The sequence below is a fragment of the Nerophis lumbriciformis genome, linkage group LG05 (genome assembly GCF_033978685.3).
Source record: "Nerophis lumbriciformis linkage group LG05, RoL_Nlum_v2.1, whole genome shotgun sequence".
NCBI classification, from domain to species: domain Eukaryota; kingdom Metazoa; phylum Chordata; class Actinopteri; order Syngnathiformes; family Syngnathidae; genus Nerophis; species Nerophis lumbriciformis.
Window position 1 is genome coordinate 24,224,982 of NC_084552.2, and position 16,472 is coordinate 24,241,453.

Consider the following 16,472-nt stretch of genomic DNA (forward strand, 5'->3'; position numbering starts at 1 on the left):
TCACACCGTGACTTATTTTGAGTTTTTCGCTGTTTTCCTGTGTGTAGTGTTTTAGTTCTTGTCTTGCTCTCCAATTTTGGTGGCTTTTTCTCTTTCTTTGGTATTTTCCTGTAGCAGTTTCATGTCTTCCTTTGAGGGATATTTCCTGCATCTACTTTGTTTTAGCAATCAACAATATTTCAGTTGTTTTTATCCTTCTTTGTGGGGACATTGTTGATTGTCATGTCATGATCGGATGTACATTGTGGACGCCGTCTCTGCTCCACAGTAAGTCTTTGCTGTCGTCCAGCATTCTGCTTTTGTTTACTTTGTAGCCAGTTCAGTTTTAGTTTTGTTCTGCATAGCCTTCCCTAAGCTTCAATGCCTTTTCTTAGGGGCACTCACCTTTTGTTTATTTTTGGTTTAAGCATTAGACACGGTGGGAGAGGGGTTAGTGCGTCTGCCTCACAATACGAAGGTCCTGGGTTCGATCCTGCGCTCGGGACCTTTCTGTGTGGAGTTTGCATGTTCTCCCCTGATTGGCAACACTAAATTGGCCCTAGTGTGTGAATGTGAGTGTGAATGTTGTCTGTCTATCAGTGTTGGCCCTGCGATAAGGTGGCGACTTGTTCAGGGTGTACCCCACCTTCCGCCCGAATGCAGCTGAGATAGGCTCCAGCACCCCGAACGAGACAAGCGGTAGAAAATGGATGAATGGCACCATTTTACCTGCACGCTGCCTCCCGCTGTTTCCGACATCTACAGAGCAATTAGCTACCGGCTGTCACCTACTGATATGGAAGAGTATTACATGGTTACTCTGCCGAGATCGAGACAGCACCGACACTCAACAACAACACATAATTTGCAGACTATAATTACTGGTTTGCAAAAAATATTTGTAACCCAAATAGGTGAAATTAGATAATCTCCCACGGCACACCAGACTGTATCTCACGGCAAAAAAACACTGCCCTAATTTGAGCCGGTATAGCTCGGTTGGTAGAGCGGCCGTGCCAGCAACTTGAGGGTTCCAGGTTCGATCCCCGCTTCCACCATCCTCGTCACTGCCGTTGTGTCCTTGGGCAAGACACTTTACCCACCTGCTCCCAGTGCCACCCACACTGGTTTAAATGTAACTTAGATATTGGGTTTCACAATATAAACTCTGCAGCATCGCGTGGACATCGGTAAGGTCTATTCAGGTGTACTGGAGAGGAGGCTACGCCGGATAGTCGAACCTCGGATTCAGGAGGAACAGTGTGGTTTTCGTGCTGGTCGTGGAACTGTGGACCAGCTCTATACTCTCGGCAGGGTCCTTGAGGGTGCATGGGAGTTTGCCCAACCAGTCTACATGCGCTTTGTGGACTTGGAGAAGGCATTCGACCGTGTCCCTCGGGAAGTCCTGTGGGGAGTGCTCAGAGAGTATGGGGTATCGGACTGTCTGATTGTGGCAGTCCGCTCCCTGTATGCTCGGTGCCAGAGCTAGGCTCGCATTGCCAGCAGTAAGTCGGACACGTTTCCAGTGAGGGTTGGACTCCGCCAAGGCTGCCCTTTGTCACCGAATCTGTTCATAACTTTTATGGACAGAATTTCTAGGCGCAGTCAAGGCGTTGAGGGGATCCGGTTTGGTGGCTGCAGGATTAGGTCTCTGCTTTTTGCAGATGATGTGGTCCTGATGGCTTCATCTGGCCAGGATCTCACTGGATTGGTTCGCAGCCGAGTGTGAAGCGACTGGGATGAGAATCAGCACCTCCAAGTCCGAGTCCATGGTTCTCGCCCGGAAAAGGGTGGAGTGCCATCTCCGGGTTGGAGAGGAGATCTTGCCCCAAGTGGAGGAGTTCAAGTACCTCGGAGTCTTGTTCACGAGTGAGGGAAGAATGGATCGTGAGATCGACAGGCGGATCGGTGCGGCGTCTTCAGTAATGCGGACGCAGTATCGATCCGTTGTGGTGAAGAAGGAGCTGAGCCGGAAGGCAAAGCTCTCAATTTACCGGTCGATCTACGTTCCCATCCTCACCTATGGTCATGAGCTTTGGGTTATGACCGAAAGGACAAGATCACGGGTACAAGCGGCCGAAATGAGTTTCCTCCGCCGGGTGGCGGGGCTCTCCCTTAGAGATAGGGTGAGAAGCTCTGCCATCCGGAGGGAGCTCAAAGTAAAGCCGCTGCTCCTCCACATCGAGAGGAGCCAGATGAGGTGGTTCGGACGTGCCCTAAAACACCTCCCTAGGGAGGCGTTTAGGGCACGTCCGACCGGTAGGAGGCCGCGGGGAAGACCCAGGACACGTTGGGAAGACTATGTCTCCCGGCTGGCCTGGGAACGCCTCGGGGTCCCACAGGAAGAGCTGGACGAAGTGGGTGGGGAGAGGGAAGTCTGGGCTTCCCTGCTTAGGCTGCTGCCCCCGCGACCCGACCTCGGATAAGCGGAAGAAGATGGATGAATGGATGGATGGACAATGTAAAGCGCTTTGAGTCACTTGAGAAAAAGCGCTATATAAAATGTAATTCACTTCACTAATGAGTGGTGTTTCTTACATCAACAAAATGCATTGTGATTTAGCTTTATTTTGTATATGTTACCAGTTGCATCATTGCACAATGTGGGAGAGCAGAGGTTAATTGCAACTAGTAATGGCACAAGTCCAGTCAGGTCACGTCAACAAACTCTGGCACTCTGTCCCAAAACAAGGCTAAAAAACGGAAGGGGTGGGGGCGAATAATCCTTGTCATTGCTTTGTGTGCGCACAGGTCGATTGTGATCTTTATTGCATTCTTATGCTGGGTTGCAAACGTGGAATGTGTGACTGCAGGAAGGGCCGGCCCATATGGCAATAGTTGCGTACAATCACACCAAAAAGCGTCATCACGTAGTATTATGCAATAGTGGAAGAGGAAAAGGAGGAGGGGGGAAGGAGCCCCCTAGTAAAAAACTACACAGTATTTGGAGGTGCCTGCAAACAAATGAAGGGATATGGCTTGTAAGGTGTGTGCACTGCAAATCACCGTGCATCTTCCTCGCAATGCACGAAAAGAAGGGAGAATAGGAGCAGCTGCAGACTCATCCTTGCTCGGCTCTACAAAGTGGAGTAACCCTCACTTCCTTGTCTGGAGCCCATGTCACCGCTCCGGCTAACACCCTTCTTCCCACATAGATGGCCAACCATCTCGCACTAGGAAGTCTCGGTTTGAAAAACCAAAAACAAAGGTTAAATGGTACTCACATTTCACCACCCTGTCTGTCGTGGATAACTTTGGCTCGTCATTCGGCTTGTTTTCGGACATTTCCAGTGTGATATAATATTGAGATATTAGCAGGAAAAAGTAGGCGTAAAACGGTCCTCCCCCAGCTGCAGCTCTTGTTGTCGCTCCCTTCGCCGAACAACACTTGAGTCTCGCCGAGAAAAGACGGCCGCGGTGGATCTGAGTTGCTGTCCTGTCAGCGGCCAAAAATACAAGCGATAAGGTTTACAGTTTCACTGCTGGGGTTTCTAGGGCTGCTCGGTCTGATTTACTGTTACTCCAGTGCAAGTTGCCTCAACGCGCACTGCACTCTAACCTGCTGGTCCGTTACCCCGCCCCCCTCACACAACAATGACTCCCATTGGTTGAGAGCGTAAATATGCCGCGCCCCCTCGAAGGCTCCTTTTAAAGGGGCTCTCTCTCTCTCTTTCTCTCTTTCTCTTTCGCTCATTAAACAATATAGACAAATCTTGAAAGCCTATATGTAAACATCCATCCATCCATTTTCTACCGCTTGTCCCTTTAAAATTAAATGCAAGTATTAGTGTGAACACCACCATTAATGATGTTTTTAGAGGTAGGGTTAGGGCAGGGGTCGGCAACCCAAAATGTTGAAAGAGCCATATTGGACCAAAAATACAAAAACACATTTGTCTGGAGCCGCAAAAAATTAAAAGCCATATTACATACAGCTAGTGTGTCATGAGATATACATTGAATTAAGAGGACTTAAAGGAAACTAAATGACCTCAAATGTAGCTACAAATGAGGCATAATTGTCATGTCTGTGTGATCATGTTTTTCTTTTGGTCATGTTCGGTTTTGTTTTTGGACTTTTTGTGCACTTTTGTTTTGTCACCATAGCAACCATTAGTTTTCACCTGTCACGTCACGCACCTGTTTCACGTTTTGAGTCACGCACCTGTTTTCGTTAATCATGTCTATAGTATTTAAGTTCATTGTTTTCAGTTTGTCGTGCTGGTGACATCCTCACATTTATGCTCTGTACATTCCTGACACTTGTTTTCATGTTCATCATTCATGCTGCTACTTTTGTCCAAGCCAAGTAAGTTTTTGTTTATTAATGCTATAGTCTTTTGGTTTCATAGTTTGTTCTCCGCCACTGTGCGCGCTTTTCGTTTGTACTTTTTTTGCTATAGTCTTTTGGTTTCATAGTTTGTTCTCCGCCACTGTGCGCGCCTTTTGTTTACTTCCTTTTTTTGTAGTTATAGTCTTTAAATAAAAATGTACTTACATTCCCGTCTCGCCCGAGCCAACTTTCCGTTGCATCCCGGAAAAGCTAACACCCAAGACCAAGTCATGACAATAATGATGCAATATGTACATATCGCTAGCCTAAATAGCATGTTAGCATCGATTAGCTTGCAGTCATGCAGTGACCAAATATGTCTGATTAGCACTCTACACATGTCAATAACATCGACAAAACTCACCTTTGTGCATTCATGCACAAAGTTAAAAGTTTGGTGGACAAAATGAGACAGAAAAAGGATAAAACACGTCCTAGAAAGTCGGAGAAAGTTATAAACAAACTAAGGTGAGTTCAAGGACCGCCAAAATTAGTAGGACAAAACGGCGCTCGCCAAATACTCGAATTAGTGAAGCATGTTTAATATAAACAGTGTGATTTATAACAATTAGGGAGGTTTGTGTCATGTTTGTCCTCCTACAGAAAACATACTAAAACAAAAAATATTTGTTTCCCCCCTCATCTTTTTCCATTTTTCATACATTTTTTAAAAAGCTCCACTAGGGCAGCGCTAAAGAGCCGCATGCGGCTCTAGAGCCGCGGATTGCCGACCCCCGGGTTACGGTTAGGGGTTAGAGCATACTTGCCAATCCTCCCGGATTTTCCGGGAGACTCCCGAAATTCAGCGGCTCTCCCAAAAACCTCCCGGGACTAATTTTCTCCCGAAAATCTCCCGAAATTCAAGCGGAGCTGGAGGCCACGCCCCCTCTAGCTCCATGCGGACCTGAGTGACGTGTCGACAGCGGCCAGCCTGTTCTCACGTCCGCTTTCCCACAATATAAACAGCGTGCCTGCCCAATCACGTTATAACTGTAGAATGATCGAGGGCGAGTTCTTGGTTTCTTATGTGGGTTTATTGTTAGGCAGTTTCATTAACGTCCTCCCAGCGCGGTAACAACACACAACAACAGCAGTCACGTTTTCGTCTACCGTAAAGCAGTTTGTCTGCCGTAAACAGCAATGTTGTGACACTCTTAAACAGGACAATACTGCCATCTACTGTACATGCATATGTGACAATAACATCTACGGCTTTTAGAGAGTGCAGTGCACAACTGCTATACTATATATATATATATATATATATATATATATATATATATATATATATATATATATATATATATATATACATAATAAAATAAATATATATATATAGCTAGAATTCACTGAAAGTCAAGTATTTCATATATATACATACATATATATGAAATACTTGAGTATATATATATAATAAAATATATATATATTTATAGCTAGAATTCACTGAAAGTCAAGTATTTCATATATATACATATATATATATATATGAAATACTTGAGTATATATATATATATATATATATATATATATATATATATATATATATATATATATATATATATATATATGAAATACTTGACTTGGTGAATTCTAGCTGTAAATATACTCCTCCCCTCTCAACCACGACCCCAACCACGCCCCCCCCTCCCCCCCCTCCCGAAATCGGAGGTCTCAAGGTTGGCAAGTGTGGGTTAGAGCAGACCTGGGTATTCTGCGGCCCGCAGGCCACATCCGGCCCTTTGTACGTCCCTGTCCGGCCCGCGTGAGGCCAATCATAAATTACAAAATACATTTAAAAAAGTATCTATCTCGAGTGTGCAATACAACGGTGCTGCTTTATTTGTATTACTTCCGTGTGGACGTATGCTTGTGCGCGATTGTGAGTGAATGTGAACAGCGGCAATCCCAAATTACAAAATACATTTAAAGAAACATCTATGTCGTGCGTGCAATACAACTGTGCTGCTTTTATTTTGAAAATTGTTATTTATGGGCAGCACGGTGGAAGAGAGGGGTTAGTGCATCTGCCTCACAATACGAAGGTCCTGAGTAGTCTTGGGTTCAATCCCGGGCTCGGGATCTTTCTGTGTGGAGTTTGTATGTTCTCCCCGTGACTGCGTGGGTTACTCCGGCTTCCTCCCACCTCCAAAGACATGCACCTGGGGATAGGTTGATTGGCAACACTAAATTGGCCCTAGTGTGTGAATGTGAGTGTGAATGTTGTCTGTCTATCTGTGTTGGCCCTACGATGAGGTGGCGACTTGTCCAGGGTGTACCCCGCCTTCCGCCCGATTGTAGCTGAGATAGGCTCCAGCGCCCCCCGGGACCCCGAAGGGAATAAGTGGTAGAAAATGGATGGATGGATTTATGGGCGTATGTCCGTGTGTAACCTGTGAGTGAAGGTGCACAGCGATAAGTGATGGTGACGGTTACCTCAGAGATGCTAAAAAGAGAAAAGTTGATGACGAATGGCGTGTTTTCAACAAGACATGGACTGCCAAGTATTTCTTTACAGAAATGAAAGGTAAAGCCGTGTGCTTAATTTGTGGTACACAGGTTGCTGTGTTTAAAGAATATAGTGTAACGACCTGCTGAAGTTGATGTGTTCTTGAGTTGCGGAAATGAGGAGTGAGGATAGACGTGCGTCTGGAAGGAACGAGATAAGTTGAGCTGTGTTAGTATAGGTTGCTCAATATAAGTTTAAAAAGAGCGTCAGACTTAGTGTGCACTTCTTCTGGACGCTACAATTGGTGTCAGAAGTAAAACTTTGCGCATACTGCTGCTGCTTGTGTGCTCAGCCTGCTACGTCATCGGGAGGTACGTGCCACAATGTTTCCTGGCGACTTTGTCAAGATCGAATGTGAGGGGAAAGACATTGAGTGGGGGCTTAAGGTGCCGGCAGCGACTGCAGATGTCTGTGTGAATCCCGGACGTGAGGAGCTTGTCCCAAAGAGAGAGAGAGAGAGAGGGAGGAAGGAGAGAGGCAGCGTCTACAGGTGCAGCGCACGCTGCTGGGCATGTAGGGAATTCCGCCCTCAATGAAGACTCCCAGGTTTGATGGCAAGGCGAACTGGGAGACACTTCATCCCACTTCTGACACCAATTGTAGCGTCCAGAAGAAGTGCACACCAAGTCTGACGCTCTTTTTAAACTTTTATTGAGCAACCTATACAAGCACAGCTCAACTTATCTCGTTCTTTCGACACGCACGTCTATCCTCACTCCTCATTTCCGCAACAGCAACGCTTCCTCCTTCTTCGCCAATCACCTTACAGGCGTGCTACGTTCACAACAAAGGGGATGCAGGATAAAGTGACAGAAATTGAAATTTTTGCATTGTATTATACATCAGGAAGTAAGAAAGTGTTAAAAATAAAACCATCAAAAGCCATCTGCTTTTGTATAAAGATAAGTTAGGTTAAATGAAAATATTATTATCATTATTATTTATCTTACGGTATATCAAAAATAATTTGAGCAAAATTTAATTGAAATATTGTCGGTGTGGCCTTCCAGCAATGCTCGGGTTGCTCATGCGGCCCCCGGTAAAAATTAATTGCCCACCCCTGGGTTAGAGGGCTAGGGTTAGAGGGTTAGGGTTGGGGTTGGGGTTAGGGCATACTTGCCAACCCTCCCGAATTTTCCGGGAGGCTCCCCAATTTCAGTGCCTCTCCCGAAAATCTCCCGGGACAACCATTCTCCCGAATTTCTCCCGATTTCCAGCCGGACAACAATATTGGGGGCGTGCCTTAAAGGCACTGCCTTTAGCGTCCTCTCTCACCTGAAAAGGAGACTATTATATGTCTCCATTATCCATAGGTTTATCTATAACCCATAAAGTAGGCAGGCACGGAGCTATTTCTCAGTGTTTGTTTATTCCAGCCGGCACGTTAATACACTGACACACAACATCCCGATTCCCATCATGCATTGCTTCAAAGCTACGGCAAGTAGTAATGTCCAAAAACTAGAGATGTCCGATATTATCGGCCGATAAATGCTTTAAAATGTAATATCGGAAATTATCGGTATCGGTTTTCTTATTAACGGTATTGTTTTTTTTTGTTTTTGTTTTTTTCCAATTAAATCAACATAAAAAACACAAGATACACGTACAATTAGTGCACCAACCCAAAAAAACTCCCTCCCCTCATTCACACTCATTCTCACAAAAGGGTTGTTTCTTTCTGTTATTAATATTCTGGTTCCTACATTATATATCAATATATATCAATACAGTCTGCAAGGGATACAGTCCGTAAGCACACATGATTGTGCGTGCTGCTGGTCCACTAATAGTACTAACCTTTAACAGTTAATTTTACTCATTTTCATTAATTACTAGTTTCTATGTAACTGTTTTTGTATTGTTTTACTTTCTTTTTTATTCAAGAAAATGTTTTTAATTTATTTATCTTATTTTATTAATTTAAAAAAAAAGGACCTTATCTTCACCATACCTGGTTGTCCAAATTAGGCATAATAATGTGTTAATTCCACGACTGTATGTATCGGTATCGGTTGATATTGGTATCGGTAATTAAGAGTTGGACAATATCGGATATCGGCAAAAAGCCATTATCGGACATCCCTACCAAAAACATAACAGAGACGAAGCAGAAGAATGAAGAAGAGACAGTCATGGCAACGACGAGTAAGAAGAAGAAGTACGCTTGCAAGTTCCAAAATGATTGCAAACAAGAATTTCAGTTCATCCAGGACAGCTCGAAGGGGAAGGGTTATGCTGCCTGCAAATTTTGTAGATCAGACTTCTCCATTTTACTCGGTGGCCGAATGGATATAGCCACTCATGAACGGTCAGAGAAGCACAAGGTGGCAGCAACGCAGCACCGGTCACAGCCCAGTATTATGGGCCACCTTGCTAAATGGAGACCCGAGGGTGTAACATATGCCGAGACAAAGATGGCTATGCTGATAGCTGCAAGCAACATCCCGTTCTCATTTGCGGATGTTTTCAACAAATCCGTGAAGGATATGTTACCGGATTCAGAGATCGCTCGCCAGTACTCAAATGGCAGAACAAAGGCTACTCAAATAGTTATAGGCAGCAAGTACAGTACAGTGAGTAGAACAACTGTGTTTTCATTACTGTGTACTGTTTTATATATATATATATATATATACATATATATATATATACATATATATATATATATATATATATATATATATATATATATATATATATATATATATATATATATATACACAGGTATACCGTATATATATTGAATATTGAATTTCAGTGAATTCTAGCTATAAATATACTCCCCCCCCCCCCCCCCCCCCCCCCAATCTCCTGAATTGGGAGGTCTCAAGGTTGGCAAGTATGGGTTAGGCTTAGGGTTAGAGGGGGTTAGGGTTAATTTTAGGGTTAGAGGTTAGGGTTAGAGGTTAGGGTTAGGGTTAGTATTAGGGTTAGAGAGGGATAGGGTTAGGGTTTAGAGGGTTAGAGTTAGCGGTTAGGGTTGGAGTTGGGGTTAGGGTTAGGGCAGTGGTTCTTAACCTGGGTTCGATCGAACCCTCGGGGTTCGGTGAGTCGGCCTCAGGGGTTCGGCGGAGCCTCCGCCACGGAAGTAAAGACACATTCGACTTATCGTGTAAATAAAAACTTCTCCCTATCAGCGTATTATGGATACCCCCAAACATTGTTCCCTCTAATTTTCCATCTAATTTGCAGGTTGTTTGATTGATCAATTGAAACTTTTACTAGCAGATTGCAAAGGAAGAGAATACATTATATGAAACAGTACAGTTTACACAATACAGTACATATTCCGTACAATTGACCACTAAATGGTAACACCCGAATAAGTTGTTCAACTTGTTTAAGACGGGGTCCACGTTAATCAATTCATGGTACTGTGTGTAAAGTGTGTAATTTGTTGTGAGTTCATGCACTGTCTTGGTTTTGTTCTTTGAACAAGGTGATGTTCATGCATGGTTTATTTTGTGCACCAGTAAAAAAACATAATTTTTTCTTGAATTAGAAAAAAAACAAACATTTTATTTTTCACTAAAGAAGGGTTCGGTGAATGCGCATATGAAACTGGTGGGGTTCGGTACCTCCAACAAGGTTAAGAACCACTGGGTTAGGGTTAGGAGGAAGGGGGTGGGGGGGTGCACTGTCCGTCTACAACCCGTCAAGGTGACGCCCACGCCAGACGCAGAACCCCCGAAGACCCTGAACGAAAAAACTCCAAGTCGGTGTTGAATGTTGTGTCACACACATATGTGGAAACACTAATCATTATGGGCAGGGCTAGGGTTATAGAGGGTTAGGGTTAGGGTTAGGGTTTGGGGTTAGGGTTAGGGGTTAGGGTTAGGGTTAGGTTTAAGGGTAAGGGTTAGAGAGAGAGACAGAGAGAGAGAGAGAGAGAGAGAGAGAGAGAGAGACAGGGAGTGTGCACGGTCCGCCAAGGTGACGCCCACGCCAGACGCAGAACCCCCCGAGAACCCCGACAGGGGCACGGCCAGACCCCACCAACGCCACTGAAGGACAACTCCCACAAAATCAAACACATTGCACCATGCTTGGACGCCCCCCTGAGGTATCGGGTTATGGTCAGCGGTTAGGGTTGGAGTTGGGGTTAGGGCTAAGGTTTGGGGAGGGCGGGGGTGTGCACTGTCCGTCTACAACCCGTCAAGGTGACGCCCACGCCAGACGCAGAACCCCCCGAAGACCCTAAACGAAAAAACTTAAAGTCGGTGTTGAATGTTGTGTCAAACATATGTGGAAACACTAATTGATTACGGGCAGGGCTAGGGTTAGGTTTGGGGTTAGGGTTAGAGGGGGTTAGGGTTAGGGTTAGGGTTTAGAGAGTTAGGGTTAGGGTTACGGTTACGGTTAGAGGTTAGGGTCAGGGTTAGGGTTGGGTTAGGTTTGGGGTTAGGTTTGGGGTTAGGGTTAGCGGTTAGGGTTAGAGGGGTTGGAGGGGGTTAGGGTTAGGGTTAGAGAAGGTTAGGGTAGGTTTAGGGTTAGGGGGTTAGTGTTATGGGGGAAATTAAGACTTTCAGCACAATCCCATTTAAGAGCAGATAAACATTACAGGGAAACAGAACAGGGTCGCTGACGGGTCTGCCAACTTCCAACTTTTACAAAAAAGGTGAGAAAACAGGTAAACGCTGAGGGGGTGGGGGGGAGAGAGAAAAAAATTCAGTCTAAGCCTGGGACCCTGGAGAGGGGATCCAGACTGAGGCTAAGGGGAAAAAAACTCATAGCCATAGCACACATGAACTTGTGTATAAGAGGGAACATCAAAGAACACAAAGGACATTAAAGCCATTAAATGAGCAGAGTTGATGCAACCAGCCACTTCTACACACATCCACAAAAGTAAAACAACAACAAAAACAAAAAACATATACACTGTGGTGGGCCTCCGCGGTGTTCCACGCCATCGTCTGCTGGGGTGGGCGGAGCATGGCCAGAGACAGGAGCATACCCAACAAAGCAACCAAGAGAGCCGACTCCACCCTCGGCCGCCGACCAACTCTCGGCCAGTATCCAGTCTGCATGGATGAGCGAGGATACGTCCAAGGAGACCGATGCGTCCGATACCTGCTCATTCAGCCAAGACACTGTGAAGCTTGTCCGTCCCGGCGCTCAGCGCCAGCTCCGCAGCCCTGTCTCTTCATCCGCATCTCCTCCAGTCTCTCCAAATGGACTGAACGGTGTGGCAGAGACCCAGCAGCTGGTCTTCATGGCCAAAAGGCTCACGGGAGGCAGATCCAGAATGTATTTATTTATTTTTTTGTCCTGTCCAGCTACTCAGGCAAATCATATTGTTCATTGTAGATGCAAATTTGTAGGGTCTCAGTCAAAGTGTTGACCCCAGGATTCAGAGACGGGAGGCAAGGTGAATTACAAAAAGGAAATATTTTAATCAGTCAAAAAAGGGGTGATAAAAGGCGATGGGGCAGAAGCACACACCATGTAGCACAGACCAAAACAGGTTCCTCAGGGGTCTGCAGGGGGATAGGCCAGAGCGCACTGAGCACAGCAAAAAGTCAGACAAAAGATATTCTCTTTACCTCAAAGAGGCTAGGAAGAAATCACAAAGAGGTTAGGGATATCAGTACGAAGGAGTGACCAACATACCAGGATTGGCGAGGTGAAGAGCTTAAATACTGTCAGCCTAAATCGGTTGCAGGTGCTCCTTAGGGTCCGCCCCTCGCCTAGGACGAATGAACTGAACAAAAAGACCATAAGAACAAATGCAGACATCACAATAAAGGAGAAGGCAGTAGAATGATAAAACACCACAGCAAATATCCATCCATTTTCTACCGCTTGTCCCTTTTGGGGTCGCGGGGGGCGCTGGAGCCTATCTCAGTTGCATTCGGGCGGTAGGCAGGGTACACCCTGGACAAGTCGCCACCTCATCGCAGGGCCAACACAGATAGACAGACAACATTCACACACTAGGGCCAATTTAGTGTTGCCAATCAACCTATCCCTGGTGCATGTTTTTGGAGGTGGGAGGAAGCCGGAGTACCCGGAGGGAACCCACGCAGTCACAGGGAGAACATGCAAACTCCACACAGAAAGATCCCGAGCCCGGGATTGAACTCAGGACTACTCAGGACCTTTGTATTGTGAGGCACATGCACTAACCCCTGTTCCACCGTGCTGCCCACAGCAAATATCGACTGTACAAATTTACTTTACAAAAGAGAAGTGTGGGATACTTCTCTTGTTGCCTTATTTGTGTTTGACTTTATTAAATTGATTTATGTTATTATTTGGTGCAGCCAGGAGCATGAGGGGATCGAAAGAGGGAAAAAAGGAAAGGGGAAATTGCGGGGACAAGAGGGGGATAAGACAGAGAGACAACAACAACAACAACACCAGCAAATAGGATATGTACAAATATGATGGTAAAAGTGATCGCAAAGAAGCAGTTAGTGAAATACATATGAATAATACAGAAATCACAATGAGCATTATTACACTACAAATGGAGCAATACAAATACCAATAGAAATAGCACTATTGATAATGAATAATAACAATAATTATCTCTATTATCAACCATACAGTTGTTTAAAATGCAACAATACATATATGTAATGATGACTTGAAATACAAAAGAAAGCAGATAAATGGAGGGGAAAAAGGAGAAGCGAACTGTATTAACCTTGTAGATTGTTATATTAACAACAGGTTAAGCTTTGTCAGTGTGCCATGTGTTACCCAGTTTTCCCTAGGGCAACAACGTTAATATATGTTTGATGAAACTTGATTACATGCATGAGTGTATGTACGTATATGTACTTGTACAGTATGTGTATATGTATGTTTATTAAATAGTTCAACTCTGGCTCCGAGATGCAAGAAGCTCTTATGGCAGGACTGCGCTTTGCCGTTTTAAAGTGGCCATATTATGATTTTTTGGGCCTGTACCCACATAATCGTTTTTAGGCGGAACTGGTGAAGTTATGTACCTATTCAGCCTTTTATCCCCACGCAAACAGTGTTTTTGGTGGTCTGAAACGAAAGTTTTTGAGAACAGCGTGGTCTTTTCCATGGGTACGTCTACCAACAGGAAGAAGGCACGTTCAACAGCTGTCAACAACAAAGCTGTGATTGTGATGTACAATAGTTACTACTATATGCATTGTGGCAACAAAAACCTCATCATCATATATCATGCAATACAGACACATACACATATACACACGTCATATTATTTTAAATAAAACAATGCCAAGCTCGGGCCACCAAAAGAATGATAAATATTTTCTGTCTAAGAATTTTGCTGCCGCTTTATTTTTGTTTTGTTTGTTTGCTTGTTCTGCACAGTTGATGACCTATGTTGGAAACAGTGTTTGTATGGATGTTCTCATTCCTTTGCATTGTTACCTTCCTCTGTTTCTGTACTTTACCTGCGTTTGCACACGTGATATTTCGCTTTACTTACATTTTCTGAACTTATGCCTTATGTTTTCTGACAACACGACCCCCATAAGCTATTGAATGACTTTCCCAACAACATTTAATAGTGACATTGCATCCACATTCTCCATTTTCGTGTTCTCCGCCACACCTTCCACAACGTTCTTTAGCTCTATATACTCTCGCTATGTGCCCATATTTTTGGCAAGTATAACACCTTCCTGGCAGTGGAACATACTGTACTTTCCAACACAAAAGCTCACATAACCTATCATAATGCGTCTTGGCAATACTTATTCCTCGAAATGCAACAACAAAGACTCATTTTCTGTTTTTCCCCCCTTTCTAAATGCTAACAGTCTCTTAATTTCAGGGACATGTCCTCCTTTGATTTCCTCATTTCTTTCTTCCAGCTTCCCTTTTACCGCTTAAACATGGCGGCTTACCGGTCACCCTCACCACTCTCACAACTTTTATCGTAACTTTGTTGTTTTCGACGTAATTTAAAAAGAAATAAGGGCCTGAGTAGATGCAGTAAGGAACCTGGTGTGAGTTGGGAGCTTTTGGCCCGATGTGAGAATGAGGACGGGCGGCGGAGCGGTAAGAGCCTCGCTGGCTTTCCTTCGCCTCCTTCGGCGCTGTGGCGTCCAGGCAACGGGGAGCGGGGCCTCTGCAGGGCGGACACTGTGGTCGTGTAGGCGCCGGTCCTCGTCTGGACCCCCGTGGAGGCTCCTGTTCTTCGGCTCGGATCAGTTCGCTGTAGAGTCTCTTAAAGTCCTCGAAGCTGACAGGAGCTCCAATGAGGGCGTGGTGGCATCCCTGGAAGTGGTCACGTTGAGCGGCGACGTTCCCGTGTCCAAGTTTGGTGAACAGAAGTGCCTTCCGGTCCACAGATGGCCGCTGGGCGGCGTAGACGGGCGCTTTGACGTGTGCGTGGTGGTGTCGTTTGGGTGTTTGCTCCAAGAGAGACTCATCGCCAAGTTCCCGCATGGGGTTTTAAACGTCCATCCTAGCCTCCTGCCGAGGTGGCGTGGCCCGGCGCCGGTTTTCCACACTATCCTGAGCAGAGACGCTGTGACGGGCGTCACCATCATGCAGATCCGCCCACACAGGTTCGACGTGGGTACCATCCTGAGCCAGGAACTCTATCAAGTCCAGGAGAGGTGCACGGCTGAAGAGCTCGGCAACGTCCTCGCCGTCAAAGGAGCTCAGCTGCTCATGGACACGCTGAGGACGCTCCCGCAGATGATGGCCGACAAGCGAGAGCAGAGCCAGACGGGCGCCGCCTACGCGCCCAAAATCAGCTGGTCTATGAGCTGGGTGGAGTGGGAGGAGCAGACGTGCGAGCAAATCGACCACTTGTATCGGGCAATCGGATCGAAGATCCCTCTGAGAACCACGTGGATGGGACGCACCGTCAAACTGCTGGACTTCGTGGGAAAGTGTCACATCTCCTTAGCAGATCCCAGCGGGAAGTCCACGCCCGCCTCGGTGAGCTTCCAGAAAGAGTCCAACGTCCTCGCCGTTTGCTGCTTTGAGTCACTAGAGAAAAAGCGCTATATAAATATAATTCACTTCACTTCACTTCACAGGGATTCTTGGCACCACACTTCTTGTTCCTCTTGTTAAGGTACAGGAGAAGAAGAAGACGGCACAGAGGCAGGCATGTCGTTTAGCTCTAGGCGTATTTATTAATATAATAAAAAGGCATGTGTAATAAGTCAAGATACGTATGGTGTGACTATGTGTTGTGTTTAACTGAATGTTACCAGGAGTTGTTGAAGGTGCGTGTTAAGCAAGATGCAGAAGTTCAGGGAGGGCAAGGCAAGCTCCGAGGTCCGTGGGCAGGGTAGAGGTCAAAGGCAGGAGCGAGGCGTCAAGGTCCGTGTTCAGGCAAGTGGTCGAGATCCAGGAACGCAGCCAGGGAACCAGAGGGAATTCGGGAAGACGAGACACACAGCTCGAAACCAGGTAACGGAGGAACGTTGCGGGATGACGACACAGGACACAAGACGATGAGCACAGAGGAGGAGAAACACAGAGAGAGCGAATGCACATAGCAAAAGAGCTAAAGACGTGTAGGCATACTGTACCATACAGGGGGCTACGTTCTGGCCCTAGAACACAGGTTGGGCTGGTTTAAGAAGCGTGGAGCCTCATCAGCGTCAAGTGTGCAGATTACAGAGTAAAGACAGCTGCGCAGGGGCCCGGCCGCGGCAGGAGAGGAACGCCCGTGGG

General features: G+C 45.8%; 1 protein-coding gene and 1 pseudogene across 1 annotated transcript in view; one reads left to right on the forward strand and one right to left on the reverse strand.

Moving 5' to 3' along the window:
* Nucleotides 1-3,570, reverse strand: part of LOC133606753 (protein phosphatase 3 catalytic subunit alpha) — a 211,463-nt gene extending 207,893 nt beyond the window's left edge. Inside the window, exon 1 of the mRNA XM_061961063.2 lies at nucleotides 3,204-3,570. Coding sequence (XP_061817047.1) covers nucleotides 3,204-3,264 — 61 coding nt within the window. The 5' untranslated portion in view covers nucleotides 3,265-3,570. The remainder of the gene's footprint in view (nucleotides 1-3,203) is intronic.
* Nucleotides 3,571-14,813: 11,243 nt separating this feature from the next.
* On the forward strand, nucleotides 14,814-15,863 carry LOC133605832 (methionyl-tRNA formyltransferase, mitochondrial pseudogene; annotated as a pseudogene).
* The last annotated feature ends 609 nt before the right edge of the window (nucleotides 15,864-16,472 follow it).